The sequence below is a fragment of the Numida meleagris genome, chromosome 6 (assembly GCF_002078875.1).
Source record: "Numida meleagris isolate 19003 breed g44 Domestic line chromosome 6, NumMel1.0, whole genome shotgun sequence".
NCBI lineage: Eukaryota > Metazoa > Chordata > Aves > Galliformes > Numididae > Numida > Numida meleagris.
The window spans coordinates 37,898,657-37,910,137 of NC_034414.1; the positions used below are offsets into that span (position 1 = coordinate 37,898,657).

The 11,481-nt window shown below is 36.2% G+C and overlaps 1 protein-coding gene across 6 annotated transcripts in view; it reads right to left on the bottom strand.

Moving 5' to 3' along the window:
- The window catches only part of SLC25A21 (solute carrier family 25 member 21), a 238,127-nt gene that overhangs the window by 90,869 nt on the left and 135,777 nt on the right, over window positions 1–11,481 (bottom strand). Inside the window, exon 3 of one of the 6 annotated variants that reach the window (XM_021401835.1) lies at window positions 9,970–10,061. The exons of the other annotated variants lie outside the window; for them this stretch is intronic. Coding sequence (XP_021257510.1) covers window positions 9,970–10,037 — 68 coding nt within the window. The 5' untranslated portion in view covers window positions 10,038–10,061. The remainder of the gene's footprint in view (window positions 1–9,969; window positions 10,062–11,481) is intronic. 6 annotated transcript variants of the gene reach the window in all.

Consider the following 11,481-nt stretch of genomic DNA (forward strand, 5'->3'; position numbering starts at 1 on the left):
TTAACTATGTCTTTGCTCTCCTTTGTGACTGTGTGTAGCTGCTAGAACAAGCTTTATTTATGGAACCATAATTATTTCTATACCCAGGTTTGCTTCCTAGGCAGGACAGACCAGTGTATGCTCCATGTTTTTCACATTTTTCAGTAGAGTTGATTGAAAAACTCACACCTATGTCTGGAGAGAGGTCTCAGTTTACTTCCTTCCTCGTTCCACTCTCTGCAACTATACTCATTGTTTCTTGTTGTTGTTGAATTATTTTTTGTCTAAGTTAGAGAGCTGAATCTGCTGAGTGCAGGGCTGGCATGAGGGCATGTGAGGGTCCTTATAGCAGCCATGAACTATAATCTGCAGAAGCCGTAACATGAAATTTCAACACTAATTACATGTTTTACAAACTCAACAGCTTTTTGTAACATGTAGTCATTTCTTACGGCAATAGCTTCAAGTGACTATTGTAAAATTGTGCAATTTTATTAACAGGCAACTTCAAGAATCTTCTATTCATTCAAATCCTGCAAGCTAGGAATAAATTTAGCCCCAATTCAAAGGGCTTGAAGCCTCTGACTTAAGCTATTCCATAAACAGTTGATCTAAGAATTCAACAACAAAAAACAGGGAGATTTCACCCTCAGTTCCTTCTCCCGTTTTCCTCAGTGGTCCTGCTCCTTCCTCTGTGGTAATTCTAGTACTCACTAAACGCTTCTATAATAAGCTGAGTCAATAAGAAATTCATTAAAAAAATGGTACAATTTCCAGTAAATTTGTCTTCTCCTATGATGGTGTGTTGCACAGGTCCAGGAGAAACTGTAACAAGGTCTACAGCTTGCACAAGGAGTGTTGCTGACATGGAAGGAAAAATGTATCCTGTTCTTTAGCAACGATCAACTGCAAATTTGGAATTTCTCATCTAATGAAGTTGAATACTAAATTTCAGTACATTCCTCAATTTCACGAGGCATATGCAATAGAGTGTTATGGTACATGATCTGTATAAGAATGGAATTGTCAGCTGTTTCAGTTCTTAGGTATGTCAAACTGTTCAGACAATAAACCAATTCAGAAAAATAAAAAGAATGAGGAGAAAACATATGAGAAGAAAAATGATGCATGTAAAAATTAACCTTCCAGGGATTAAATTAACATTCTTGCCTTATTTTTATTCCCCTTGTAATGGAACTTAAATTAAGCCTTCAGAGGAACAACAGTTGCATTCATCCTGAGTTTTGTATTCTAAAGGAAGATATAACATTATGTGCTAACAGAAAACAGAAAAAAATGGCAATGAAAATAAATTTCTTATTTAACTTAGAGATGTACTAAATAAATATGTAGACATCTCTGATTCGGATGCAGTTTTACTTTACAACTGAGAAGATCTAATGGTTATCCAGTGTCTGCATACAAAAACTTATTTAATGGATTAATTTTCTGACATGTCAGAAAGCTGAATAAACTTTTCCTGAAGTTTTGCATTTTCTAGGTCTGATGTAAGGGAAACAGTGAGGGCGTACTACATACAGAAACGAAGGGAGCTAGGCAGCTCATCGTTCCCTATCCATGAGCAGGACTGACTTGTTCATCATCAGATCACCCTTTCACCAAATTAAATGTAACATTACACTCTAATGGTAGAGTACACATGTATTCCTTTCATGCATACCATTAGCATACAGTTTGGTGATTGCCATTGACAATCTGTGGGGTTTGCTCCTTTTTCTGCCATGGTATTGCCTGTTATGCAACTGCTTGAAGAACCATTTCAGAAGACAAAGCTGGCAAAAAAAGAAAACAAATAAGTGATTAATTGATCAATTTTCCACTGAGCTATCACTGCATAGCAGTGTAAGTGTTGAGGGGACAACTGTGATTCCAAAATAATTGAGCTTAAACCTTTGTGGAATCACATTTTCAAATGAAATATGCCCTTCCTCAGTTCTTTCTCTGGTACAAAAAGATGTCCAAAAACTTTTCTCCTTTTTTTTTTTCTTTCCTAATTTGTATTTCACTTTAGCAATTTCAGAACTATTTAATTGAAACTTTCCAGTTTGTGGCTGACTTACTCAGGGAAATTGTCATGAGACAGTAGAGGCGGCTGTCAGGAAGACTTGCTGCTCTCTGCTGGCACTTTTCCCATCCCAGAGGCACTTTTCTCATCCTTCTTCCTCCCTTGTACTGTCTCTGCCATGTGTCTGACTCCTGTGTTGAGCTGATTCAGCTCACTGATGTGCTAAAGAAAGAAACATCCAAGTGGTATCCTGGGAGAAACCAACGCAATCAAATTTGCTACAGATAATGTTAAAATCTGGACAGATCCTAGATGGATAGTACCACATACAGCACTTAGAAGTCTATCTGCTTTACCACAGTTACAGACATTGAAGCACATCATGTACATATGGGCATCTGCAGCACTTTCTAAGAACTCCACTGCACACATGCATGTGGCAGCCAGTACACAGGGGATTCTCGTGTATTCTTTTGTCATTGCTTCAAATGTAGGGAAATAGATTAAGGTGAGGGGATGGCAGAACCTTTTACAACTACCAGCAGTTAGCACTGCTGCAGATCAGCAGTCTGCCACTACCTGTCAGGGACGAGGGACCAGGCAGGCCACAGCCACTGAGGCCCAGCCCTCTGGCATTGTTCTGGGGCTGCTGGCGCTGTGCTCTGCCCTGTGTGTGACTCCGGCTGTAAAAGTACAGTCTGACCCTCTGTCTTCTTGCCAAGGAGTCATCAAATCACTACAGCTTCACAGCAGTTAAGAACTTGCAAATATTTCCTTATTTCCCCCCTTTTTTTTCCTCCTGAGAAATAAATTCAAAAGACAGCTCTTTTGTGCCAAGATTATTTTGGAGATGGTATTTTCTTTGCATCCTACTCAACATCAAGACTCTCATTTCTCAAAATCCCCTCTAGACCTTGAATATACACTGATGCATCTGCTTGTAAAAACACACAAAAAGCATAGTTCATAAAGATATTATCTCTCTTTTTATTTATTTATAGATTCACTTGGCACTTATTGGCCTAATGCAGTTATTTTAAGGACATACTTAAATAGAGTATTAATGGCCAACTTCTCTGACAGAATTGTTGGCATTGCTACAGTTACATTGTGCTTCCAACACACACACTTCTATTCTCTTGTATCCATAGCTTCTAAAATCTAGTGCAAATACAAGTAAGAAAAAATGAAACATGAAGAGGCAGAACATTGCTTTTAAGCTTATTAGAATTGAAGACATTAAATGGAGGTTTTCCATACTTTAGTTATCTCCTGCTCGTTCTAATTCATGACTAAATAATAATAGTAGCAAACATAATTATTTTTAATAAAAAGTAATTCTTCTTTTTATTTTAGGCTTGTTCCATCCATGGTTAGAAATCAGGCATGGCAGTTGTCTAATGCAAGATTTTTGTCCATGGAGAAATCAGGCATGACCATGTTCTACCCCTGAATGTGATCTTAACGTTTTATACCATGGACAAATCATTAACATCTGTTAATAACTACCCCAGCTGCTTTGTTAGATTGTTTTTAAAAAATCTTATGTATACCATGGATGTCTCCAACTTGCAGCCTAACTAACCTTTCCCAGCTGCTTAATCCTTATTTTAAATATCATTTAAAAATGCATGCATATTTAAAACTATCCAATTTCTTTGTCTCCAGACTACTATTTAAGCTGTGCTAACATCTGGTCATTTCCACTTCCCAATTCCCATTTTAAATACTTATTTTCAGCATATATTTTTCTTGTAAATAGAATCCCACGTACTTTATCACCTCCAAGCCCTCCACTTTCTGCTGTCTGTTCTTGTTCTCATTCCCCTCTTTCCCTCATGGTTTCACTTGACTCATTATATTGTAAATACAGGATTGATGCAGATGGAAGATTTTGTAAAGAGTTTATTTGATTATCTACCCTAATTTAGACTTCGGAAAAAAAAAAAAAAATGGGGGCATGCCTAAAGGGAAACATAAAGAAAGGGAAAGAGGAGCAATGTACAGTAAAGGGGGTATTGGTCATTGTTAGCGATGAAATTGCATAATGGAAACATTTGAACATTAGAAAATCCTTCCTGGTTCTGAGAGATAGTAGGTTATGCAGGAGCCCCCAAGGGGAATTAGAAAGCACTTGTCACCCAGCACACCCTAAAATAGACAGGACACCAGCTGTGGTTTGGGGCCAGGGAGCCAACAGTGGCAGGGACCTCTGAAGAAGAGCAGAAAGCTCCACTCTTGTCCTCCCTTAGAGGGGAAGGAGTGCATAAACAAGAATTGCTCCAGAACCAGGCACAAGAAAGCAGGAATAAGAAAACAAAGCCAGTATTCCAGGCTGCCTGGGAGCCATTTCCATGCCAGGGATCTGTTCTTTAACAGGACAAGAGGACAATGGGAAGAGGAGAGGCAAGGGCAGGCCAGAAGTGCCTGCCGAACTCAGCTCTGGGATGCAAATTTCTGAGTGCTGTTACAGCAGCGGAAAAAGAGATAGGATGAGTGTAGGCTGTAACATCTTGCTTGGAAACTGGCTGTGAGTTTAAGCCTTGATTCCACTGGCCTGATCTAAACTGCCTCCTGTATAGCCCTGGGTGAGAAATTAGCAGCTTTGGTGGCAGTCCTCATTGCCATAAACACACAGATGAATAGGCAGATGTTATCTTCCACATCCAAAATGAATAAATCAGATTCATAAGTGGGCACTGAGGTAATTTACATAAGTCAATGTATGGTAATGTACCTTCTTTATGACAATTTAGATTTTTTTTAAAACAGAAATCAAATGGCATATCCTGAGGCCGTGAGAATCTAAATAAATAAAGTAATTAAACACATCTATTGCGTTTAATGCAAACCATAACACATACTATAACAATACAGGATATTTTCTGGATAAATGTGTATATATTGTACAAGAACTCTTAGCATGACCTCAGCTGACCCACATATCCAAAGTCTTTAAACTGAATTTCATTTTTAGTCATGAACATTTGGTCACGGTTTCAGATGTGTGTACCCATCCTCATATCTGCATAAATCTTGAGATACTACAAAGAGAATCCAAGTAGCTCTACACTCTCTCTTACTTCTTTGGTAGGCTCTAACTGGGGAAGCAGCCAACTGTAGAATGAGCATAATTTGGAGGGCATTTAGTACTAGATCCTCTCCCTTTTCTTTCTCTCCCCATCAGACAGTGCTACAAAAAAAATAATTATTACATCCTATCAATAATTCATGACATGGCATTACAGTTCTGGAGCTCTTTTGTCATATTTACTTATTCTGCCTGCAAGAATTATCTGTAGTCTTGCATTATGAAAGGAAGTATTTTCACAAAATTTAAATAAAAACCAAAAGAAAGGAAAAAATTCAGAGCTTTCTTAGATTTAAAACAGAAATGCACAATGTGCAGCCCAAGAAATCATAAAATGCCACCCACATCACCCTCTTGCAACTCTATCATGAGGACACAGCTAATCAGCTGCAGTTTTTTCCAGTGCTAGAGATTTTAAACATCAAGAAACTTCACCTTTTCTGCCAAGGAAGATACCATACCAGTAAAACCAAGTGGGTCTGTACACATTTATTTTTAAAATATTTAAATACATATTTATGTAGATTGTAGAAGGGAAACTCTCCGGCTTTTTGCCTTATTATAAGTTCTACTCATGTAGATGCCAGGAATTACATTCATTAATCTGGAACCTGATTGTGGTAAGTTGTAGAAGACCAAACACAGAAGGAATATTGTGTTTTGGATTAGAACAAAACCAAAACATAAAATAAAGGGACCTGAAATGAATGATTCTACTTCATAGCTGAAACTGAATGAAAAGCATAACACTGTGAAAGCACAAATGCATTTGGCAAGTATCCACAGTCAAAAGGCTGGTCACTAGCTGGACAGATAATATTTGGTATGTCTTTTAGTGTGACAGTTCTTCAGGTTGCTTGCACAAGGAATCATCTGTAAAGTGTTCTACCAGACAGAGCTGTGCTTGGGGCATGTGAAAGGACAGATTCACACAAGCAAAACTCCCCAGCAGATGTACAGACTATAGTTTGAAGATCATTAAGGCCACTCCATGTCAGCTGTGATCCAGTTCCCTCCAGAAATCAAAAAAGCACACCTTCCACAACTACTGAACTGAGAAGCAAATGTGCAATATACCACCAGACATTTGTCTTATCAGCCCTGGCTTTTTCTCAGGCATTCTTTCTCATTTGCCTTCTGTCAGAGATGTCCATTTGCTCCATCTCCTGAGGAATCTCATCCCACATCTACCACTGCTTCTCTCTTCCTGAGACAGTTTTGGCACTTACCTCCTGCACAGTGACCCACTTCTCTTCCTTCCTACAGTAAGGTGTGGCCAGCTGTGCACCTCTAGCATCCAGATAGCTAATTAGGCAACCAAAAATTTCATTTATTTTATTTTGTTCCTCTAAAAACCTTAGACATAGGGAAAGGATCCTTTAAAGTTGAAACTGAGATTATAGTTCTATCTTGAACATGTTCATGACAGACATGGCTTATTTGGTGGGTGCTGGAAAGTCCACACTGTTACACCTTACAAGTTAATAAAAAATAGGATAATTTTTGTATGTGCAGAGAAATGGCATAGATAATACAACCTAAAGAGTAGTAAGCTGCTGGATCACAAATGGCACAGTATCACACGAGGAGATGATGAAACTGTATTTATACAGTTCTTTTTATCCTGAAGGATCTCAACTGACTTTATAAGATATACATATGGTATGCCTACAAATACAAAAAAAAAGAACACAACAGAAATCACTTTGACTAGCACTGCAAATCAGAGCATCTGTTCAACAGTGCATATCAATACTGTTCTTTAATTCAGGGAAGGATTTAAATTGGAATAGTGTATCTAGCTGAAGTTATTAGCCCATTTACCATTATTAATTCCTAACAGATTGTATGTAGAAGGAAAACAAAGGGCAAATGACTGAGTCCTGGATCACATCCACATCCAAATCATTGTAAAATTGAGATAAGTTTGTATTATACAAAACGTGGATCTGTAAGGATATATTCAAAGCATTTAAATGCTGAAATTCAAATGCCAAAAACAGTATCAGCTACAACAAGCCCTACGAGTAAATGTGCCAAAGGCCACTGATAAATCAGCTAAGACTAATCCCAGGGGAAAGCCTTGACATTTGGTTGAAATAAGGACAAAAAGTTGATTTGGTCAGGGATTATTTTTACTAAGTATTTTCTTCCAGATAAAAGAAAAAATTTCTCGGGAAACAATCAGATTCAATAAATCTATATATCTATATATTTAGAGAGAATAATATCCTTTATCATCTATTTTCAACATTTTCAAAGCAAAACTCTATTTTCCTGGTTAAAAATAAAATGCCAAAATTCATTGTTTTGCTAACATTCATCTAAGAGTTCAGCTCAAAAACAGAAGGCCAAAATGTTTAGTATCCTCATAATTTTCCTAGGATAGGAAGATTATTTTCTGCTTAAAATTATTATGAATCTAACTAGAGCATTTTGCATGAAGTAACATGAACTTATGCAAACCAAACCAAATGAGTTATGATCATTTGGAAATGGTAACATTGTATAAGGACAATGAACTCTTCCTTAAACCATGTTTTTTCAGAAACAGGCTCCACTACTGCTCACTTGAACAAAAAGAGACAAGAAATCAAAGAGTAATTAATGATATAAAGGAAGTAGCTCTTGCAAAACAACAGATGGAATGAGATCGGAAACATATGTAGTAAGCTGAACATTTGTAGTAAGACCAAAATGACAGAATTGGAACAAAGGAACAAAATGGATAAACACACACACAAATCAGCAGAAGAGTTGCTAACTAGAAATGGGTCTGCAATGCAGAGTTCAATTTTGGACTTAGATCCCAAATTCTTTTCTAAATTTGGGGCTTTAGATCCATGATGTTGGTCTGGATTGTTGCACTAAGAATGGCAAACCATAAAATCTCGATCTTGACTGGAGGAAAACTTCCTCAAAATTTTCTAGGGTGAATTACTGTCCTTATTTAATAATGCTGATATTCTGGATCACACAAAAGATGGAAAGTAAGTCCACATAAAGATCCTGATCTAAGACTAAACTATGTAAAAAGGCATTAAAGTGGAAGCAACATGTACTACATCTTTCCCAGATTCTGTACAGGCAGAAAACAGCTTTAAGAAAAATAACAGGGAGATCCAATAGGCTGATCCACAAAGCAACCTATACATAGTAATGTATTCTCCTGAGAAACTGAAGTCAGAGATTTTGAAAGAACGCCTCTTAGATTTTTCTTTTGGGCGTTGCTTCCCTAATTGCGTATGTCCATCCCAGTGTGAGGCCATGTTATGAAGACACGATTAAGTTTCAAAACAGAAGAGACTGTTTAAATAAACAATAATAAAATTAAAAGTATTTGGACCTGTCATTATTTGAATTAACCAGAGAAGCATTAAAACATTGCCTCCAGAATATATGTTTAATTTGTTTAGACATGAATTATCCTGATGGTTCTCTTTAGTCTAGTCTGTTACTAAATATCTCCAAGTCGTTTAGATGGTAGCTGGTTTATGACAATGTTTACCAATAATGTTACCAATTTTGTAGTAGCATAATATGAGAGAAACAGTCTTTCTTTTGAATATTCGTCTCAAAATTTATAGTGATGACAAATTACTGTAAAGTGAAAGAGAAGTAAATAATTCATCTAATTCACGTAACAATTTTCCCAAATACAGGACTTTTAGGCATAAAATCTTAGATGTTTTATGTATCAGAAAGTTTTTTGTGATACCTTATTATTTTTCCCTATTATTTCAAACCACTTAATCACACATTTCTTCACATTTTTTCTATTAAATTGTTGTATAGATGCAACTGTTAAAAATAGTTACAAAGTATGGTTTCCATTTCATTAACTACAGAATACCAAGCTCCATCCAAAATTAGCATTTCCATTATGATATATATTTTATAGTTCTAATGAATACTTGCACTAGCAACTAGGAAATCTGCACTCAAGAATAGCGGAATGACTAAAATTCAGATAAATAAATACTGTTGATAATTAATGAAAAAAGGATTCACGTGTAAAGGTAACCAATTTATAAACCTGAGGAAATATTAGCCAATATTTTATTTTTGGCCATAAGGTTTCTAAGTTCTAAAATGCACACAACAAAGAGTGATATTGCAAAATCAGTGGTGTTAAAATATAACAGCAAGGAAAATTATCTGCCAGTGCAGGTAGTTTGGAAGCTAGCAAGCTCCTGAAAACGTCAGCAGCAGGGAAATATAAAAAAAAAGTTTTTTTCTTAAAGCTGCAAAGAGTTCAAAGCTACGGGACTGCAAAAGGCCATCATCTGACAGACCACTGTGACATCCTCCAGTTATCAGTCAGATTCGCCTGGCTGATACTTCAAACTGCAGCAGTTTTACCCTGACTTTGGCAGCTCCCTGTAACTCTCTCCCTTCTCTGCAACCACCCCCATCACCTGTTGCACAAGTATATTTTTTTTTGAGCAATAAAAGTTTATTAAGTTCTGAATTTTGTAAATTTGCTTGAATCAAAACATATGCCATTAGGACACAAAGGATAAATTCTGGGTGGAAAGGCACTTTACTGATTTTAATATTAATATAATATATAAATTTAATATAAATACATATGAGACAATGCTTTGTCATACATATCATGATCTAGCATACCTTTTATCATCCTGATGTAATTCTGATGTATGAAAGTTAAAAAACCAACCAAACAACGACAACAAAAAAACAACTTTCCAATAGTAATAGATCCTTTAAGTTTCTTCATTAAAAAAAAACAACAACAACAAAAAAAACTTCCATGTCTTAGCTGTGTCTGTACCAGAAAGATCTTCCTTGCTACTGTTTTCTCTACTCATACAGAGGCAGACACAAACTTACCAAATTCTGCATAACTTACTTGTATTTAGGATGACAGGTACACAGGTCAGGTGCTTTATTTAATCCACAGATGAATAAAATCATCATAAGGGTAACTGGTAAATAAAAGAGCTAACAAAAAGTCTGTTATATAATAAACATATATAGAAGTCTAACAAAATTTTGCACAGTGTATCATCAGAAACTACACTAATGTATTTTTCTATTTGAGAAGAAAGCATTATTTCAAAGAAGAACTGAGTTTCATCGGGTTAAAGTAATGAATTATAGGTTATCTCTCTCAAGTCAGGTAATTTATATGGACCTCTTAAAGTAGCAATGTTTGATGTTCTAGCAGATAAGAAAAATATTTTGAAATTTCCATTTCAAAAAAAAAGTCTATTAAGCATTTTCCTTGTCTCATTTATATATACTTATTCTTCCTCCTCAGATATGTGTTGTGGATAAACAAACCTAGCATTGTTACTGTAGAATAATAGAATATTACTAAACACAGAAAAAATATTGCAAAATATTGTCGCAAAAGAGCCAAACTATTTTCCAGGGTTTCAAAATAATCTTTGTCAGGAACTTTCTTTTCTCCAATTTTTTATTAAAAACATACACAAAATAAATATAACAACCAAGCAATGATGCCGAGCCACAAATTCACTATAAGTGAGCCTCTGGCATCTTCCCTAAACTTCAGAATGCTAACTTTGATCAAATAAAATTCTACTAATTTGAAAAGGCCGTAGGAGTTTCCACCAAACAAACACTTCATAGAAAAAATGCAGGAAACTCATAACTTCATAAAATATTAGCAACAAATGGTTCTTTTTAAAATCCTTTCACCTAGCCATAAGAAAAAAAACCCAGCAATGTATATTAGCTGGAAGTAATTAGGAAATGACAGACTATCAGTGCAATGTTGTAAAAGACTGAGTGCACTGCAGTGCTCAGAGACACAGCAACTAAGGAGTAAAGTAAGTGAAAATGTATTACCAAACATACTAAATTCAAAGTCAATAATTAAAAACAGTGTTTCATTTTAACCCCTATGAAAAGATTAAGCTACTCTACTAGTTTTGAGAATTTTGAGCCATCACAAAACAAAGGAAATGGGCATGATGTACATAGTAATAAATGGTGGTTGAAATCAGAGAATATTCCATTCCTGGCTTTGCCATCGGCTTTCAAGATGTAAATATTTACAAGTACTAACAAATGCTAACCTCAGCAGAACTATCAAAATCCATGTAATATCTTTAAATACATCTGCACCTACAGAACAAAGGAAATCTATTCCTTAGGTGCTGCTCACTTCTGCAGAGTTGCAGTTAACTCAATGGGAGAATAATTTGCTCAGCAACTTTTTTACTTGATTCAGCCCCCTGGTTTCAGGGGTTTACAGTTTTACCCCGAACTGTAATCTTCTTTCTATCACGTGGCATATTGCAGGACAACCGGGGGATCAGGCCCAGCCAGCATGGGTTTGTGAAGGGCAGGTCCTGCTTGACCAACCTGATCTCCTTCTATGATCGAGTGACCC